The sequence below is a fragment of the Sylvia atricapilla genome, chromosome 2, assembly GCF_009819655.1.
Source record: "Sylvia atricapilla isolate bSylAtr1 chromosome 2, bSylAtr1.pri, whole genome shotgun sequence".
Taxonomy (NCBI): domain Eukaryota; kingdom Metazoa; phylum Chordata; class Aves; order Passeriformes; family Sylviidae; genus Sylvia; species Sylvia atricapilla.
This window is the reverse complement of record NC_089141.1, coordinates 58,852,307-58,873,069: the sequence shown is the minus strand read 5'-3', so window position 1 is coordinate 58,873,069 and position 20,763 is coordinate 58,852,307. Positions and strand designations below refer to the sequence as shown.

The following is a 20,763-nucleotide window of genomic DNA, read 5'->3' as shown; positions in this document are numbered from 1 at the left end:
CAGCAGCTTTGTGTGATACAAATACCTGCCAATTTGTTTTAGTTTTATAACATAGAGATAAGTAGGAGAGAATCAAAGAAAAGGCATTATTTGACAAGTACTCTTCAGAAGTTACTAATTTAAAAATCTAAACATTTCTATGTATTTCTTGAACTGTTATATTCAGATGCAGAATTTTTTTCTGTTGAACCTTGGTATATGTATATAAAAAGAAGTCTCTGACACGTATTTTTCAGACAATGGCAATTACTTTCCCAAAATGTATGAAATCCTTGACAGAGTCCTACAGCATTCACACCACTAGCTCTTAGTAAAAAATGATTTGTTGAAATGGTTTGAAGTAACCTCAAAGTCTTTGTGCATCTCTCTTCAAAAGGTTTGCCATATTTTGTGGAGACTGTTGTCATTTAATATAATCGTGGTTTCAGTTCCCTTTTGAAGATTCTGCTAAAATACAAGTGGTGAATACTGGGGTCTTTTAAGGAAGTGTTTGGTAGAGATTAATGTTATTCATTATCTTTTCTAGGGTAACAGCTGCTTTTACTTGGCTTGATATGCTGCACTATATTAGTATTTTATATACCACAATGTCAAAATCAGTATAAACTTCAGACAAGAAATTTACTGTGAAACAAGCTGCCAGAATATGCAAACCCAAACATACAGCAGTTACATATTTTGCCACAGATCTTGTCTAAGCCATGCAATACTGTCCTGTTACATTAATTAGCAGAATGATCTGTAGTCCAGTGATTCCAAAAAGGCAGTCCATGAAGTAAAGCCACTTCAGAAAAAGTTAATAGATACCAATCTTCTTGATTTTATTTTCTTCCCACCTGTGTTGCACCTCAGCTGTACTTCTGTCTTCATTCATCCAAAACCAATGAATTGTGTAGTTGATAATGCGTATGTATCAACCTGTTCATAATAATTACAGTTGGGATTGCTGTACTCAGTGGTATTCCCTGTTGTTTCCAGTTTAGCTAGAGTTGGCTACCAAAAGCCATATTTAAGGAGAAAGGGAAGAGGAGTTATTAAAAATACCTAAATTGAAGCACAGTCTCAGTAGAATGCCAAGAGCTTAGAGGTATCCCATAATGCACCAGATGGAAAATAAAAATCTCAACATTCATCGTGTCTGGCATTGAAATACTAGATAGCAAAACATCTTGCCAGAATACTGTATTTTGTGTTTAAAATTACACGTCAGATATTCAAGGGCAGTCAGTTTTCAGCGGTATAGAATTAACCAGCTTATATGGACTCTATTAACATAGCTGTGATTTTAGCTGTGTCTTGAAGAATATCACAGAATTTTTCTCTCACCTCCCCCACTCCTCAGGTTTTCTTTTAAGGATATTTTATGCAATTTACAAGATGAAATTACATTTTACTGATAATTTCAACCCTTTTTTTTTTTGCTTTGTTTTCGCTTCATAGAAAACTTAAAATACTGGAATGTTTAATATCTGGCATTTATATAGAGAGACAGCACAACTATTTTATCTAATTTTCCTCTACCCTTCAGTCTGTGGAAATAAGTGCCCTCATAATTGCAAAAAACCTGTATTTTTTCATAAGATCTATTAATAGTCCAAGAATCACAAATGCTAAGTATCCTAAATTTTAGGATCAAAATTAAAACTGATGTAGGAAATCTTTTTTTATAATTTCACTCTGTTTTGTTCTTTTAGTTTGTGTTTTTGTGAACTGGTGACATTTCTTTTGATAGTCTTAGCTTGTGTTTTGTCATGTCTTGTTTCTCATAATCCTTTTTTATATAGTCCTTGGGCAGCATTTATAGACAAACCTCTCATCAACTTTCTTTGCTTTCCTACCAATAGCTTTTTAAGAATCTCAAGTCTAAAGATCAGTTTCCTGTGTGCTATGCTCATCTTGGGAGCTGAGTAAAGGAGATTCAAATTGATGTAGAAGAAAAGAGGGCTGGCAGCATTAGTTCTCTTTGAGCTGTTGCCAGCCAGTCAGCACAGGCAGTTTGAAGCTGCTTACGAGGTGCATCTTGTGAAGTTAGTAAGAGCATGAAAAGAAGCTTGCACTGGCAAAAGAGCCATGTTGAGAAAGGCTGAAAATAGGTGGTTGAGGGGTGATGAAAGATGTGTCTTTTTAAATTGTTAAAACCTTGACTTTAGTTAGTCCTTTTTCACAAGACTCTCATAGGGTAGGTTGTTGTACGCTCACAGAATCAGCTAGTAGCCATTAGTGACTAAGTAGAATATTGTGAAAGTGCATTGTTTCTCCTTTCCTGCACATATCTGAGATCATTATTGTGTGAATTTCTGGCCTGGATTCTAAATCACAAAAAATCCCCCATGAACTTCTTACTTTATATTTTTAAAGCAACCTTAACAAACCAGAAGGACAACTGAACAGAACAACTGAAATGGAATTCAGCTTCTAAACAAAACTAAAAAAAGCGAGTGCATTGCAAAAAAACCTGAAGAGTAAAAAACAGTCATCCAGCTGTAAAATGTTAGTATGTACCGATCACTAGTGGAGTTCCTCGGGGTTCAGTTTTGGGGTCAGTCCTGTTCAACATCTTTATTGAGGATCTGGACAATGGGATTGAGTTCACCCTCAAGTAAGTTCGCTAACAACACCAAGTCATGTGGGAGTGTTGATCTGCTGGAGGTCAAAAGGCTCTGCAGAGGGATCTGTGCAGCCTGGGAAAATGGACTGAGGCCAGTGGTATGAGATTCGTTACGAAAAAATGCCTGGTCTTGTGCTATTCTGTTGGACTAGATTTTGATGCACTTGATTAAAAATTCTGTCCTTCATAAAGTGACCATAGTGTATTTAATCTGTAGTAGAAAGTGTACAAACACAGTAAATTCTCTTTTGCAGCAGCTGAGGTGGGCAATTGAGGGTAAAGATAAAAAGGCTATTTCTTGTCTTTTGTAGCATTTACTACAGCAGGTAAATAATGGAACATAAATATTTGTTTAACCATTCCGTTAAAGTAGTACACAGTTCCTGAAGTTGCCCAACATAAGGAAATGACTATGCAGTGTATTTTGTCTTTGAGCTTCTTTGACAAACTATGTTATTGGAAGTCCTGAATAAACATAGGGCTTTTTATTTTATATGCAATATTTTGATGCTATTTATGAATTGCTCATCTTTTATATAAGTAGTTTTATTGTTTTCACCTCTAATTTAATTAAATTGTATTGACATTGTAAATAGCTTTAGAAAAAACATAAATACCTGATAGATTATTATTAGATTATACACAGTGATACTAAATAAACTACATGGGTACTTGAAGTTAGATTAGTTACATTTAATTTCATTTCATAAGCAATTTATGTAGTAATTCTTTTGGTCCTTATTTGAGGAAATAAAAAAAAAAAAAAAGTGTGTGACATACAAATCAATGTTAAGTGAAAGCAGTGTATTTGATTGGATTCACTGAGTATTGTTGCAGCCTTAACAGCAGTGTACAGCTTCCTAGTTCATGCCAAAGAAGATTTTCAGAAACTTGCAAGGATGCATGAGAACATGGAAAAGCTCTATCAGAACGTGATGGGATATTATGCCATTGACCTGAAGAAAGTTTCAGTGGAGGAGTTTTTAACAGACTTAAACAACTTCAGGATGATGTTCATGGTACGATATGTTTATTTTATGCCTAATGTTTCTTAGAAGTTTTATTTTGTAATCTTATCTATATGTATGAATTTGGATAATAAGCTGATTTATGGCACATCTGACTTCTTATGATTGCATAGCTTAACTTACTGACTACACTCCTGCAGGAGTATTGTATGAGCATGGGTTTTGTGGCAAAATCTGGAGGAGTGATCCAACTAATACCTATAGATCTGCAGAAAGATTCACTTAGTCATTTTGCCACCTATTCCTCATTGTAGCCTGATCATTACAACACACCTATTTGGGTTGCTTGCATGTTTCCCAGTCTTGTTTGGTTTTACTTAGTTGATTGGACTTTTTAATGATTTCAGACAGGTCTGAAGATATAGGTGGATAAAATTACTTCTTTTACAGGTACTGAGAAACAATTTGAAATTCATATGTCCATCAGTTCTGAGGAAAGGGCTTAAACTAGAATCCATATCTAGCAACTATTTGGAATGTGTAATGGTTGCTAAGCCTCTGCTGCTTCAGAGTTTAACTAAAACCCTAGATATTATTCAACTGCAATAATTTTGATTGGCAAGTTACATATGCCAAACTTTTGGGAACAGGGGCATTGATTGTGTTTTCCTGACTTGATCAGTGCCCAATACGAAGCTCAGTAATCTGATTTCAGAATTAATAAATATTACAAAATAGTTGTATTACTTTATTTTCTGATGTTTAAACCATACCTCTTATATAAATGTTGTAGAATTCTAACTGCTTATGTTCATGTTGAGTTGGAGGCTCTAAGGAAGTGGTTGTGCTTTGCATTAATTTTCCCATTTTTCTTCTCTGTGTCTGTAAAATTAGCACTGATGCTAGCCTCTACTTCACAGCAGTGTCATAAAGATAGATTAATTAACACTTCAAAACAGTTAGGTATTATTGATGTACATGATAGAAGAAACCTTGAGGAAAATTAATAATTCTGTCTTGCAGAGTACAGTCTGAAGGCTACGTGAAAAAGATACATAGATAAAGCATGAAACCCCCTATCATTCAATGACACTAAGCAAAATTTTGAGTAGCTGCTAAGTGTTGAGACTTTTCAGAAAAGATTTTTGAGTTGCCTAGCATGAGACAAATGTGCTGATTTTCAGAATTGTTTAGTATTGGTCTTTACTATTGACAGAAATTGAAGATGATTATTATCTTAGAAAATTTAGTTCAGAAGACTTGTAAATTTAGTGCTGAAAAATCACGGGATTATTAAGAAGCCCTAACTAAAAGACCACTTGCCACCAGTAGGTATGGGAGAGTGAAGTTCAGTCATCTTGTTGTCATGCAAAGTTGACTTCACATGAAGTATTTTCCTACTTATAATCATTTTTTTCATTCTTAATTAATGAAAATATATTAAAAAGTTTTTAAAATACCTGTTTTTAAATATGGAGCCCTAGACTTCAGTTTTATAGCTAACTTTGATCTGCACTTTGTATTTCAGTGTTATTCGGTAGCTGTAACAACTTTTATTCACACTTTGTGAGCACCAAATCTAGAGTACAGTTACTTGGCCAGATACAAAAAAAGGGGTGAAGCATCTTGCCTTCAGAGCTTTAGCTTCCACAGCTAAATTCCTGGTGCACTCAGTGGAGCATCTTAGGTATCAGATATCACTGCTAACCTCCCTCTGAACTTTCACAGCATCACAGGTATTGCTAACAGGCTCATTCCTTTCCTTGGAAGGATAACTTTCATGATGAAGAAATTGTCTAATGGTTAGAATTTTCCTCCAATTGTAGGAAAGGGAGCAAACACACCTTGAGGTAATAGCTCTTCTGTCCAAGAGTAAGCTAATTGGGCTAATCATAGGGTGTAGAAACCCCTTGCTCCTATTTACACTTGGCTACTCTCTAGCAGAGATCTAACCTCAAGAACCAGAAGAGCAACCAAATAAATTTTCCCTAGACTCTATTTTTATTTTTATATGAAGCAAATACTTAAATAAAAATTAGAAACAGCCCTGGAAATTACAAGGGAGAACCCAAGAATGCCCTGTTTAGAAAATCTAGGTCTTGGCATTCCACTTACATTTTGTGTTGAAAACACATGGGACATGTAGGATAGAATTTGGCCTTAGGCCATATCTGTATGAGAGTTTGAATGTCTAATCTTGTATTTTAGTCAAGGGAGATGCATACTTAATTCATTTAGTGGAATTTGGAGAGCTGTCTACCTGATGTCTCGAAGGAGACATAACTACAGAAGTACCTGGTATCCTGGAGAAGTGTGTTAAATAGTACCCAAGACATCATCAGCCTGAAATTTTCAGCTTTGACATAAAGTTTGTGGCAAATTAATTTTCTGTTAGAGAAAGGCAAGGTGTGATACTCAAAGCATCCAATTTGCACTGCATATGAAGGTATAAGCTATTAAGTGAGTTTGAACAAGCCCTCTTGTTCAATGGGATTAGAAAGAATAGACATCCACATTTGAATGACTGCAGTCTGAGGCTGAGTCCTACTGATATTATTTTTGCGGAAAAGTAGGTACAAAGTAGAAATTTCCTTGGTCACTCTATTAGGAAAGTGTGTAATTTCGACCAATATTGTACTTGTCAAGTACCAGGTCCCATTTGAATTTTTTCCAGTAGTTTACCCAATAAATTATTCTACAGAATGCCCAGTGTGAAAATCAGCAAATCATTTGTCAAAATTAATTCAATCAAAAACTTCAGCGTTTTGTGGGAAGCATCCACTCTCCTCCCTCTGTATCAAGAAATTTGACAGAGGTGATTTTGGTGGAGTCACTGTAAAAGTACAGTTTTGGTCTGTTTAAAAAATCAATTTCATTGTTGTTTTTTCATGATAAAAAGCTTAGTCTCCTTCAATTATCCAAGACAAGTATTTCTTCACAAGCTTTATGTAGCATTATTCATTCCTCTTCTTCAGGCCACTCTGTATGACAGTGATGCTACAAACAATGCCTGTGCAAGTATTGCCATAATCCACATTCATCTGTGCTATGGAATACTTGTCAGTCCATTATTTTCTTTTCCATAGTGCAGTCTGGATGTTTTCCTGCTAAAAAGAAATGAGACATTAATTATCTCTGCAAAGTTGCAGCTTTTGCCACAGACCTTGTGAAGATGTTAGCTGTTTTGTAAGAGGGGACACTGTAATATATTGTGAAAGACAGGGTTCTATGTAACTGCTTTGAATAAAACCCGACTTTCTGCAATGAATAGGTGCACTTTACCTTTAATGCAAATTCTCAGAGCACTGGGAGTTTACCAGCATACATGGCTAACACTAAAATAATAAAAAGATAATTCCAAAATACTTCTATTAAAACTGAATTGAATGTAATAGTATTCTTTTGCTTAATGTCTGAATATGCAAAATTTTTATTTCAAAACTCTGAAACTCATTGTTCTGTTTTAGCTTCAGTGGAAGTTTTGGAGTACATATTTATAATTCAAAATAAACCGAATTGTACAGATATTAACCAGAATTTATAAACCCAGTGAATTAATGCAAATGTTGATAAGAATAATGAAAATGCAGCATAGTTACCCAGGCAGCCATGTTTTGCTTGGTATAGTGGTATCATGAGAAAGAAGAAAGTGTTGAGATTGTTGAAACTACGAATGGTAACATACATTTTTGTAGAACAAGGTGGTTTAAACATTTTGAATTATTCCTACATTAACATGTGTATTCTTAAGATGTATTTCTTGCTGAGTTTATAATCCTCATTTTGGGGGCAATTAGTATGCTTTTAATATATTTATTCTGAATTTGCTTACTCTTCTGAATAAAATGTACTAAATATGGAATGTAAAATATTTCCTTGATTTGATGAATTAAGGTTAGTTAGGGGATACCATTTGAAAGCTTTTTTTTTTAATATTTAAGATTCAGCTTTGTTTTTGCTAAGACTTCCATTTTAATGGAACTCTATTACTTTTCTTCATAGCAAGCAGTAAAAGAAAATATGAGAAGAAGGGAAGCAGAAGAAAAGCAGAGACGTGCTAAAATAGCTAAGGAGAAGGCAGAAAAAGAAAAACTAGAGAGACAACAAAAGAAAAAACGCTTGTTAGAAATGAAAACAGGTAAGTGATGTAGAAAACACATTTTACCAAGCATTTTACTGGCAATAAAACTTCTATTTTTTTCATTATCCGAGTGTTCTACAAGAAAAAAAAAACATAGATGAATGCTTTTTCACTGATTAGTTTTCAGCAAAGAAGTGTTTAAATTTTGGGTTTTTTTAATAAGCTTTCCTAATCGCCTGGGGTTTTGAGTTATAAAAAAACTCAAATTGCTGCTTTTTATTTTTCCATTGGACCATATTGAACCTTGTGTAACCAAGACTAAGTTCAGTTATGTTCAGAACCCTTTATGTTACTTGAGAATAGACATTTTCCAAATCACAAACCATTTTATTTAACTAAGATTGCATACTCATTTTTGTTCTTTTATAAGACTAAGCCCTTTCTGAATTACTTTATTATTTTTCTTTGAGTATGTCAAGTGTTATTTTAACAGGTCCCTGTTGAAACACCTCAAAAACCCCCTCAGCCATTCATTTTAAAAGTTACTGGTTCTATATTGTCTTTTGTACCAAAAGAGATGGCAGATGCTGTGAGTTTTCTGTTACTAAAAGAGGTGTCTGATGATCCTCTATATGCCTGTATTTTATCCTAGACTGAGCTTCTGTAGTCCTTCATAATGATATATGACAAATTGTAAATTGCCATGAGCTATTGTGGTTGGTTTTTTTTTGTTTGTTTGTGGGTTTTTTTGGTGTTTTTTTTTTTTTTTTTTTTTGTGAGCAGGTCTTGTTAAACAATTCCCTACCTAAACCCTGGATGGCACCTTTGGCATAAATGATTATGTGTCTCTTCCAGTTTTCACTAATAGCCAAAGTAGGTGTGTTTAATTTTGGAGGTGGTTCAGACCAAAAGTCTTTGATTTATTTTTATAAGGTTATCCATTTTTTGAGGTGTGAGTCTAAAGCTTTCTTGGGGAAAATCAGGCAGCTGCTCTCTGAACACAAAAATTCTGATTTTTTAGAAGTACAGTTCAAGATCCAATCAGAAAACCACCAATGACAATCTTTTCAAGGCTCACAGAAGATAGAGGAGGCTGCAGAGGACTAGGAAGGGTTAAAAGTAGGGTTTGTATTTATGCATGGTTGGAAATGTTTCAAATGAGATTTCCCTCAGACATGTTGTACGTATGACTGATAGCATTTTGGATGGAAAATTGTTAATCTTTTAGTCAAAGTTAAAGCTGTTCTCAAGTCCTGTTCTTCAGAATGTCATGTTCAGTGTTCCCAGAATACAGGTGCCAATGTTGGAGACTTATGTGTTATATACACATGTGAATGTAGGCCTCTGATAGTGAAACCTTCCACTTTGGCTGATGTGGTGGGCAACTAAACACTTGTCCTCTCCTTGTCTTTAAGTAGCCTGGGATTTTCATACCATGCAAGCATACAGAAACATGTTTCTTGTCCTGTGAGTCAACTAAGATTCAGTTTGGAATGACTGATCTAAACAGCAGATAGTAAAAGATGGTGTTGGGATCACCTCAAGCTCTAAATGTCTTGAGCCTGACATTGAGTAAATTGGTCGCTGTTGAGTTGTAAGTCTTATTGTGCCTTTTTGCAACATATTTTGAAGTCTAGTAGAAAACTTGAATTTTGGAAGGAAAGCACATGTGCTAGATTTTTTTTTTGTCAGGGAGGACAACAAATATATGAAAAATGGGGTTGTTTGTTTTGTTTCTCTAATGATAATTATTGTTATTGTCATTTTGACAGTCTTACCATAATTGTATTTCTAGTATTTGATTGGAGGCATAATGATTTTTTGGAATTACATAGCAAATCAAAAAATGCCTTTTTTTCCCTTTATTTCCATTTTTTTCCTAGCTATAACGTGTTCATCAAAAGGCTGTCTTCTTATTAAGAATCTATAAATCAGTCATGTCTGATCTGCTAAGAAATTCATAACCAGGTCCTCTCTCTTTCAAAATACAAAAACACACTTACCTGAAGTGTGACTGTGGAGTAACTGATTTTTGCTGCCTGATACTTCTTTATATAGTGACTAGATCAGATGTTAGATTTGTAGGAACATTATTTCAAATATTGTTTGAATAAAACTCACTGATGTCACCAACCCAAAGTTATTTTTGGGATTTCAGAGAGGTGCATTCTTGGTATAAGAGAAAAGATGAGAGTACATATACTAAATAGTTCTTCAATATCTTTTTTTCTCAGTGGATAGATCATAGTGTACTGTACATCTCAACTTTTTTTTTTAAAGTAACATGGCTTTTTAACTGAAAATAATTTGAAGATTAGGAATGGCTGTGTATCCCTGTGCTGAGTACTGTGGCTGTATACTATGTGCTACTTCGTGGTTTCTCAACTCTTTCTCTTAAAACTTCTTTTAAAAACTCTAAGAATCAGCAACAGCAGTAAAAAAAAATCAAAACAAACAACAAAAACAGTGAAAAAATAATCCAATCCCACTTTACTGGGCTGACAGTCATTAGTAGCACTGGTTGTACTATATCTTACCCTTGTGTGTTATTTGTCATTATCACTATAATTAGTTCTTAGTACCTATCAATCTCTACCTTTGCATAGTCTGTCTTAACATGTGTGTCCTAAATTTAATGTCAGTATAAAATCCCATGGAGTTGATACTGTAGTGTTGGTGATGATGGCTACCACTAATGTTCCTAGTTGACAGGATGACATACTGAAATTTGACAGGTTTTCTACAAGGGAAACTAGAACAGAAATAGATTTATTTTTTTCTACTCTACCATCTCTCTTTCCTTCCCCATGCACAGTTTTGGATCTTATTCTTTTATAAAATGGTTTGGTTTCTCAATAGTTCAAATCCTCTTGTCTATCTTTAGGCTGGAGGATTTAAAATGCTGCAGGGTGTGTTAATTCCCCAGGCCACATCAATGCCTTTGATTTTCTCTTGCTTAGCTGCTGCTCCTTTTCTTAAGGTAAAAGCAATCTTTTCACAGTGCTTGAGGTTGTGCTTTTTTTAAGTGACTGTTAATTAGCCATTAGTGACTATTTTATGATTCTAGAGCTTCTCTTTCAGCCTATACTTTATACCTTTCAAGACCTGAGGTGCTATCCAGTGTTAAAACAGGATTTGTATCATCATCCTAAGCTTGTATTGTTAACCACTGGTCTCATTTACAACACAGACATTTAACCTGCCCCAGATTCTGCTTTGCTCTTGATGTCCTTTTATTTGGGTTTCTTCATCTTTCATCTGCTTTTGGAAGCTCTTTGAAGAGCAGGCCTATCATCGTTTGGCAGCACAAGATGGAAGAAACTACTAACCTGTGTAATACTGCAAACCTACATAATACTGCAAAAGTTCTTAGTTACTTTGGGGGTATTTACTGGCTTTTTTTGCATTGACAAATCTTAATATAGAATCATAGCATAGTAGAATGCTAAGGGATTGGAATGGACAATAAACCCCCAACCCCTCTGCCATGTGCAGGGACACTTACATCATAAAGTAATGTGTAATAAAATTTAAATTTTATTAAAGATAACCAGCATGTGACTTGCATCAATAAGTTACATACAGCATGTTAGGACTGTATTTATACCATTTTGAATGTACTACAACAAAAAAACCCACCCAAAACAAACAAACAAACAAGACTACAAGGGTCATATTACCCAAAAAAGAAATAAATCTGGATTAAAGGCAACTCGAGTTATAGTTTCAACTAATTTCTTCAGGATGAAAACAATAATTTCATTAGTAGTAACTGACATTTATGGTAAATATGAGTTCCAATGTAGTTCTGTAATATAAGCTTTCTCACAAACTATAATAATCTGTCTTAGCCTATGTTTGTGCCTTTGATACACAGGTGACAACTGAGTCATCTGGATCACAGGTATACTCTGTCAGCCATGTTATAAACACATTAGCCAATTTATTAATTAAAGAAAATTTTTTAAATAGTCGAAGTATAAGTTTTGGAAAAGCCACAAGCAGCATAGTGCTGAGCCAGGTGATCGGCACTGGGTGAATGAGATTTGAATTCTAGCACTTCAAACCTCCGGGGTTCACCGATGCTGCTTTTGCAGGGTCCTGTTTTATACTTTCTTCTTCTGAGGGGGCTCTTCTCACTCCTTTGTTGCTCTTATCCTTTTAGCACATTCATGTATTCTCTTTTCTTGTTGCTGGTCTGACAAAAAGTTTTCCTGGAATGGGTGAATAATAATTAATTTTCTTACTGGAATTCTGTTCGGGAATAAACATCTTTGGCAATGAATATTATCTTATTATTAGTGCATATCAAATGCATATCACTGTGGCCTTGTCAGACAAAGAAATCCCGTGGAATTAACATTTTTTGAGACAACTTATCCTTGTTTGGTATCCGCATTTCTCCTTCCTTATCACCTGATGCAAACCACTTTTTCTGTCACTGGCTTTGGTTATATGAGTGCTGTAGTTTTAATTCTTTTGCACAAATTATTTTGTAACATATATCACAATCCATACCTCTTATCAGGCTTCTTTTGTTATACTGTTGCACCAAATTCAGTGTTGGTATGGTCATTTTCTTAAATTAGATAAATATGTGTACTTCATAAGTCTTTGTAAAGTTTTTAATTCACTTTTTTTATATCTCAGATATAAATATATCAATAGTTTATAGTTTATAGTGAAGTGTTTTCTGTTTTGTGGATATGCAGTACAGCATGTTTTAGAAAAACCTGAACATTTTAGGTAGGCTTTGCAATATAAATTTTAGCCTGTGCTAATAAGACCATAGATTTCTGTTAATATATGGAATCATTTCATTTGCCCTCTTGCAAATTGTTTTTGAGAATTGGACCTGCAACCAGTGTCAGATTTACACACCTCTAAAATGTAGTTTGCTAAAAGTCTCTACTTTATATCTTAGCAACACCTACATGTCCTAGTGGTCACAGCTCAAACAGTTAACTGATAAAGAAGGCTGTGAGTCTTCAGTTTACATAGTAAAAGTATCAGCTTCATAGTTTCCTTTCAGCTCCATCCTAACTTGAAAATTAAGTGGAATTCAGTAAGCATTTTGACTAAGTAGTGAGCGGTACTTAGCATTTTGAAATTTATGTTAATAAAATCTGTCCTCTAAATATTCTCTGGAGTACAAAATTATATTCATCATGAGATGCTTTACTTACTTTTGTGAAGCCAGATCAAGCTATCGCACACTATCCTTCCAAAGGTAAATAGCCACTGAAAGGAGATCTTTATGTAAATGCCACTTGTCTGCATGCTATTGACATTCAGATACATACTTTCTCATGCTGTTCAGATGCTTAGTAGAACCATACCAATCAATTATTTTGATCTTATCAGAATGTAAAGAATTCTGTAGCTGAGATAATAGCTAAATTTATTGCAATATAATTGAGAACTCCATCATTGTGGCATCTTCATTGTGTCTTACTTTGAATACTGTTTAAGTAACAAGCCGCTTTTATCAGTGGTTATTTACAAAGATTGCCCTTTTCTTGCATAAAAGCAGTGAAGTAATGCCAAATTGGAACATCTGATTTCCAATATAGCATATTAGTTTGTTTTCAGTTGTGTTATTCAGTTTCATTTTTATCATAATAGTCTGGTTTAAAATAAGTTTTAGTTCATTTAAACAGTTATGACCTTATTTGCAGTCAGTTTTGCAGCATTTATTTTTATAGAGGTTTTATGTTGTTTATCTCTTTTTGGAAAAAAAATCAGCACATTCCTGTCTGACAAACTTGCTATCAGCATTTTAGGCTTTCGTTCTTCAAATATTAACTGTTTTATTATTGTCTGTTAAGTTGAGCAATATGAATATTTTCATTAGTTCTGTAGTGTTCTGCAAAACAAAAGCACACCATGGATCCCAGTACTGATAGTTTAAAAAATGAAAGTAGTGAATGTAGTAAGGTAAATAAAGTTCAGATTCCAACAGATTAAATGCTTCCCTTTGAAATAAATTTAAAAATCCCCAAAGATATTTATAATATCAGGTACCCTCAAAGACCCTACTTTACTGCTCAGCTCAAGTTTTTAAGGACTCCATCTTATTAGTTTGTTCTCACTGAAGTAAGAGATTCAATACTTCTCAAGACTATTCCTTTCCTCTGAAGCGAGTGAAGGACTGTAAAAGTCACTGAAATTATATCATTAGTTTCTAACATGTTGGTAATTTGTTTTAAAATGTCTGCTGGGTTAATATCCTGAAAAAATACAGATTTTTGGACAATTGTATGTATATTACTAGTTTTTTGGAATTTAGGAATATGTTTCATTTAACTAAATTTACTGTGAAGGGGACAAAAGATCTGACAATCATATATATGACCTCGTAAGGATATATTATTAATATCCAACAAGCATTTTGTGTAAGTTATTTTCTTCAGGTAGTTTCCCCTTTTGGAATTTCAAGTGCTCCACTCAAGTCGGTTCTTCCCTGGTGCTGATAACTTTTTCCACTTGTTCCCTGATTGCCTCCACTTATCCTCAAATTGGACCCTCTTCACCAAGAGGATTTCTGAGGTCACTTGCTGTTATTTGAATTCATTCTTAAGAATCACTTTTATTAGGAGGACAGTGGGAAATAACTCTTTTCCATAAATGTGAGGAGTGTAACCTCTTCCTCTTATGTTAAATTACAATGGTGGAAAGAACTCTGAGACCTTTTAGAGTTGATTACTCAGTATTTACTTGTGTTAATATTTACTGGGCAGTTGGTAGTAAGCTCATGATGATTTTGGAGAGTAGATTTAATTTTTGCATAACTTTCAAAAAAAAAAAGTCATACATATGAGAGAGGAGATTTGACAGACATTGGCTACAAATCCACCAGAAAGGAGATATCACTTGATACTTCCCTAAGTAAGGAGGTTATTTTTCAGCTACAATTGTATTGTTTTGACAGTAAAGTTTAAATCTGGGTAAATTACCAAGAACATCCAGATGTTCCCTCAAGAATAATTGGCACATTCATGCTTGAAAAAGGCTCCAGAGAATGATAAAATACAGGTATGTTTAATCAAAAAAAATCTAAAAGATTCAATGTGATACATCTGATGTAAAACATCTGCAGAAGCCACAGAAAAGATGAGATACAGCAAACCTTATCTGTTCACAGACTTTGGTGTTCTTAGTGCAAAAAAGTAGAACTGATCTGAATGTATATTAATTTAGTCAACAACTAGTAGTCACAGGTCATGCTCTAACTAAATGTTGAAGGTGCTAAGTCTTCTGGAACATGGAGGTTCATGTACTTATTTGCAGCCCATTGGCTCAGAATGCAGCAACCGCTCTTAGTTTGTGCTATGTTGTAGCTCCGAAAGTGCAAATTGTTTAGAAGAAACAATTATTTTCTGTCTGAAAATTTTACTTAGAAGTAGAATCTTTGGAGATAGCAGTTGAAAAGCATTTGTGAAATGGAGGCTTACACAAAGCCCAAGGAAAAATAAATAGCAGCTGTATTTGGAAGAGAGAAAAACAATAACAAATAGAACTGTTGAAAAAACTAAGGGTCAGTAAAGTAATGTCTGTAGATTAATATTCTCATAAGGCTTGCTGTTTATGTTACAGCGGTAAAATTTCCCAACAAATGTGAAAACAGTGCTGCTGACTTAAAATGGCATTACCACGAAAAACAATTACAATCTCTAGGGACATCTTTGGGACTCTAAGAGCTCTAGCGTTTGTACAGATAGTAGGTTTTGATTTGAGTAGGCATTTCCTACTCCAAATACTACCTCACATCTCCTCTATAAGGAGGTAGACATCAGAGTCCTCTAAACTCACTCCTGCTGTGTGATGCTTTTCTTCTCTCAGGTTTTTTCTGTATCATCAAAAGTTTCTTCTCTCAAGTTGCAGAGGAAGGGAGGAATAAAGACCCTTACCAAAGCATTGGTGGATATGCTTTATTTTTACTTTCCTGAGTCCAAGGTTGTAAAAGAGCCAAGAACCTCTTCTGTAATTGTTGGAAAGCTAGCTGATGGGAAGGTCATGTCTCTGACTCTTCCTTCAAACTGAGTCTGCTGCTGCTTCTATTACTGTGCTATTTGCTAGGACGCTTATCTTCACTCAGCAATACCTCAGTGGTTGTACAGAAGTACAGTCTTGTTACTGCATACCAAAATATTCTTCCTCTGAAGCTTGCTGACAAAAGTTACTTGATTTCTCTGGCAGTTTCTCTCTATTGAAGGCTACTAAATTCAAATACAAACTCTTTGAATCATGGACAGCTGGAGACCAAGAGACCATTCTAGAAATGTGATTATATATTTATCTTGTCTTTCATATAGATGTTTGCTATCAGCTACTAGTGCACAAAGGATGCAGGGGTACGTAGGCTGTTGGTCTGATTTTCCTGATTCCCACATCACAAAGTTCTTTGTAAAATTGTATCTGAATTTCATTGGAACTAAGGCTCAGAGTTTGGGTGGTCATTGCTAAACATGTTACATTAAAACATTTAAGGTTGCTTTATATTTTTATGTTTACAATGTAAAAGACTTCAAAAAGTCTATTGCCTTGATCATATGTGTGGCTGAAAGATCTAGAGACGGTTCACGTCAGTGCTGTGAATACTGCACAGAATCTGGCTGCCTTGTACTCTGAGACTGAAAAGATGGAACCCACATCCAAAACATTGGAGCTCACTGCTGCCTTAAATTACCTTCCTCTCTGTGATCTGCTCTTCTCCTTCCTGAGCCTAAGTCATTCAAAACTTGGCATGGCTAAAGCTTTCCTTTTGTGATTTTATTCAGAGAATGTTACTTCAAATTTTACTCAGATGGAGGCCTTTAATCAGCTGAGCAGTGCTTTGTAGTCTGCACTAGTCAAAATCAGTCCTTATACAAACAAATGTAAAGGACTTTTCATGATGACTTTGATGTAAAGGTACAACATTATTAAATTTAATAGATAAAACTTTCTTTTTTCCTTTCTTGTGCAAGTAGTTTGGAAACATCACAGCTATCACTGTCCCAAGCCTGGTAATCATTTGCCTCTGAAATTTTTGTATGTAAATGTACAAGACATCATGGAGCTAAACCTGGAAGAAGGCTGTGAGGAGCTTACATTTTAGTCAGTCAAAAACTGGGTGCAGTATATCTAACTTGATTTATGTCCTGAGCTGAAGAGGAAGAAAAAAACCCAGTTTGTATTATAGCAAACAAGAGTAAAAGAGTATCAATTCTGGTACTTGCTGAATTGAGAGAATTTGATTCTTAAGATGGGGAAAACAAATCCAATAGCTTCAGCACTCCAAGTTTGTTGTTAAATTATATAAAGGCTCAAGTACTGCCATGGAGTTACATCAAAGATGAAACAAAGATAATTAAACTCAGCTATCCAGATAACTTCAGAGGCAGCCCTTGAGGTTTGTACCCTTTTCCTGCTGTAACACCGGTAGAATCTGTAAGGTCTCTTTAATGTGTGCATTTGCCCAAGTTGTGTTGCTTTAGTTTCACCTGAAACTTAGTGTTTGGCTTTAGGAGCTGGTTCTTTTCATTACCTACAGTGTAACAAAAAGCTGCTTGTAGTTGCATTGCTATAAATAAAGGCAGGTGAAAGATGATAGCCAAAATTGTTGTAGCTAAATCTCTGAAGTGTACAGATTGAGTAAGCAAAATCAACAGAAACCATGCTAAAGAATCCCTGGTTTGCTTTTCTGAAACTTCTTAGTATTTTCTTTTGTGAGAAGAGTAGCTGAATAAAGCTTTGATTCTGTGAAAAAGGAAACAGGCATATTACTATGTTTTCTCCTGGTAAAGTGAACTTTTGAAGTCCTAGTGTTCTGTGGTTTATTTTACACACAGGTTCAGGGGAAGTTTAAAAATAAAACCTTTTTTAACCAAAATAATCTTGTTACAACTCTCTTTTTATAAAATCATATTGTTAATGATATTTGTGATTCTATCATGTCAGTGGACTGCAGCTCCTGGAATTATGGTACATATAATTTGTTCTTCATAAGTACATGAAACACAGGTGTCACTACTAACTGCAGTATCTGTTGCTATCATTATAAGATATTATAGGTGTACATGTAAAGCTAATGATACTCAGTGCACTAGAAGAGAAGGGTCTTTAATATTCTTAACATTTTTAAAGATGTAATTATGAAATTAGGTAGTTTATATCTGACTTGGCACTGAAATGTCAAGGGCAGGACTCACTGGCTACTTTGGGAAGTTTACTTCTCCTTTAGATGGTATTTAAAAGACAGTTGTATGAGTTCTAATTAGGTATGATATTAAAAAATGTTTAAATCTTCTATTCTGCAATTGTGGGGAAAGAGATCATTTAAATCATACAATGATATCTTTCTCAAAGGAATTACTGGGGGCTATGTGGCTATCTGCAAGCCAACTAGAATTCCGAGTTCTATGAGGTCAAAGGTCATAGATACATTTGATTGATACACTTGACTAATTAGGAAGCTGGTTGGGACTGGTGCCAGTCATCAGCAGCAGCTTGTGAAAGCTGATTTAAAGGTCTCTTAGGAAGTGTTAATATTGAACTGTACTTGTGACTCTTGTACTGTCGTGGTAGCAATGTTGTATACAGCTCTCCCAAGGTAATTTAAAAGATTTCTCGAATACTGCATCTTAGTCTTCCCATCACAGACACTTGGACATCATTATTAATAGTGTGGGTACTGATAGTTACTTGGTAACTTGACAGAAGTTGTCACAGTCAACTGCTGATGTAGGCATCAGAAACCAGAATTTGGAGCCTACTGAAGTTGTATGAGTTTGAAAACCAGGCTTTCTACATGTTTTCAGTGCAAAGATTGTTAAGTATGAATGCTTTTATTTGCAGTGATTAGTTTGTTTCAATACATCAATGTCCACAGGACAACTATTGGAGGAGTTTTTAAATTCATGTTTCAATCTTCTACAATTTATTCTTCTAATACTGTTTTGCATGTCAATGGAAGCATAATCTATAATCCACTTTGTGACTACTAGAATATTTCAGATAAGTGTGAAAAACAGACTTACTACAAGAAATTGTGGGTTTGCAATATTTCTGTTGCATTATTTTAATTTTTTATTTATTTATTTGATGAGCCTTTATATAGTAACCAGGGTTTTTTTATACTGAAAATAGTTAAGTTTTTGAAATTACCCTTAAATCTGTGGTAGTCTTGGACAGGCTTAAGAGGAACAGACGACATGCTGAAATAGTATTGAAATTTTTCTTCTGTTATTCCTCCTAAAACAAAACTTATGAACTCTTCTCTATAGACATTAATGTTATAATTTTAAAAAGTATCACTGTGATACTTCCAATTTTTTTTTAATTGCTATTACCCAAAGTGCTTATAAACTTTCTTTTGGCATTCATGTTCATTATTGTAACTGATGGCTTGGCTAAAAATTTCTTCAGGCGTCATGTTGGTTTGAAACTATTCACTGACTACATTCATTCCAGACATTAGTATTTTAGAGAATTGTATGACATCAGATGGAGAAAGTTAAACAACTAACATAAAAACCGCTACCAAACCAACAAGAAAAAAAGCCCACAAAGAAGCCCCCCCCCTCCCAAGAAAACCAACCAACCAAAACCAAAAAGCTCAAACCAAAACAAAAAAAAGCAAAACAAAAACCAAACCTGAACAAACAAATAGGAAACTGAAGACATAGTGATTTTTTTAAAAGTACATTCCAAGCCATAATAATAGGTGTGATAGTTCGTTAGTTGTAAGAGAGCAAACTTCAGTGAAATAAAGCATGTTATAGCATACACAAAGTAAAATGAAAAAACATTCTGTATTTCAGTCTTCATGTTTATTCTATACCTGCCATAAATATAAATGTTAGGCAAAATTATGATTTTTTTGCTAATTTTCAATTTTTTGTGTTCAACCTTTGTCTAAGGTTGAAAACTAGTCTGATAGTACAGAGTATAGAGAAAAGAGAATAACTAAGGATTACTGTTTCCTGGATAAAAAGCTGACTTGATGGCTGAGCCCAAAGAGCGGTGGTGAGTAGAGTTACATCCAGCTTGATGGCTGGCCATGAGTAGCCCTCCACAGGGCTCAGTGTTGGGCCCTGTCCTGTTTAGTATCTTTATCAATAAGGGATTTGAGTGCCTCCTCAGTTTGCAGGTGACACTGAGCTCAGTGAAAAATATTGACTTGCTGGAGGACAGAAAGGCTCTGCAGAGGGATCTGAACAAGCTGAATCAGTGGGCAGAGGCCAGTTGTATGAGGTTCAACAAGGCCAACTGATGGGTCCTGGATGTGTGTCACAATAATCCCCTGCAGCACTACAGGCTGGGGGTAGAGTGGCTGTAAAGCTGCCCCATGGAAAAAGACATGGGGATGTTGATTTACAGCAGCTGAAAGTGAGCCAGTGTTTGCTCAGGTGGCCAAGAAAGCCACAGGCATCCTGGTTTGTGTCATCAATAGTGTGGCCAGCAGGACCAGAGCAGTGACTGTCTCCCTGTACTCGGCATCTTGTTGTATGCACCAGGTAGTTTAGATCCTGATTTGCATATTCACTGTTAACAATAACTGCTAACGTTATCCAAGATGTGTGTTGACCTAGGGAGTTTTGCCTAGTGGGGTATAATGAGATTCCTATAATGGAATTCTTTATTCCTCCATGAAGATTTTTTGTTGTATAGTTAATCCCTGGAGGTCTGTTCTTTGTTCTCCCATGCATACATACAATGGAGTAACAAGGTTCAATAATATAACACTTTCTGATGTGTTTATTTAAGGAAGTAAAAGAAGAGTGTTTAATACTTGCATTTGGTTACCATCTCAGAGTAACATTCATCATTCTTTTGGGGGTTATTATACACCTGTGTATATTATAAGCATGTAATTCGATGAGTAGAGTTTTCCTGAACTACATCAATTATTTAGTATTGGCCAGAGGTTATTAAATGCGAACAGAAAATGGCTTTTGATTAAAGCTACCTATGGATATCACTGTATCCTATCCAGTCTAATACCGTTCACTCCACTCCCTGCTGAGAAACAATTTCAACTTTTTATCACAATAACTGAATGATCTTTTGTCAAATGTAACAAATCATGTTACAGCTCTTGAAAGCTGACATGAGACTGATTA

The 20,763-nt window shown here is 34.9% G+C and overlaps 1 protein-coding gene across 1 annotated transcript in view; it reads left to right on the top strand.

Annotated features, from left to right (window-relative positions):
- DIAPH3 (diaphanous related formin 3) overlaps positions 1-20,763 on the top strand; it is a 205,664-nt gene that overhangs the window by 127,118 nt on the left and 57,783 nt on the right. The window contains exons 24-25 of the mRNA XM_066313364.1: positions 3,463-3,627; positions 7,579-7,714. Of these exons, the coding sequence (XP_066169461.1) occupies positions 3,463-3,627; positions 7,579-7,714 (301 nt within the window). The remainder of the gene's footprint in view (positions 1-3,462; positions 3,628-7,578; positions 7,715-20,763) is intronic.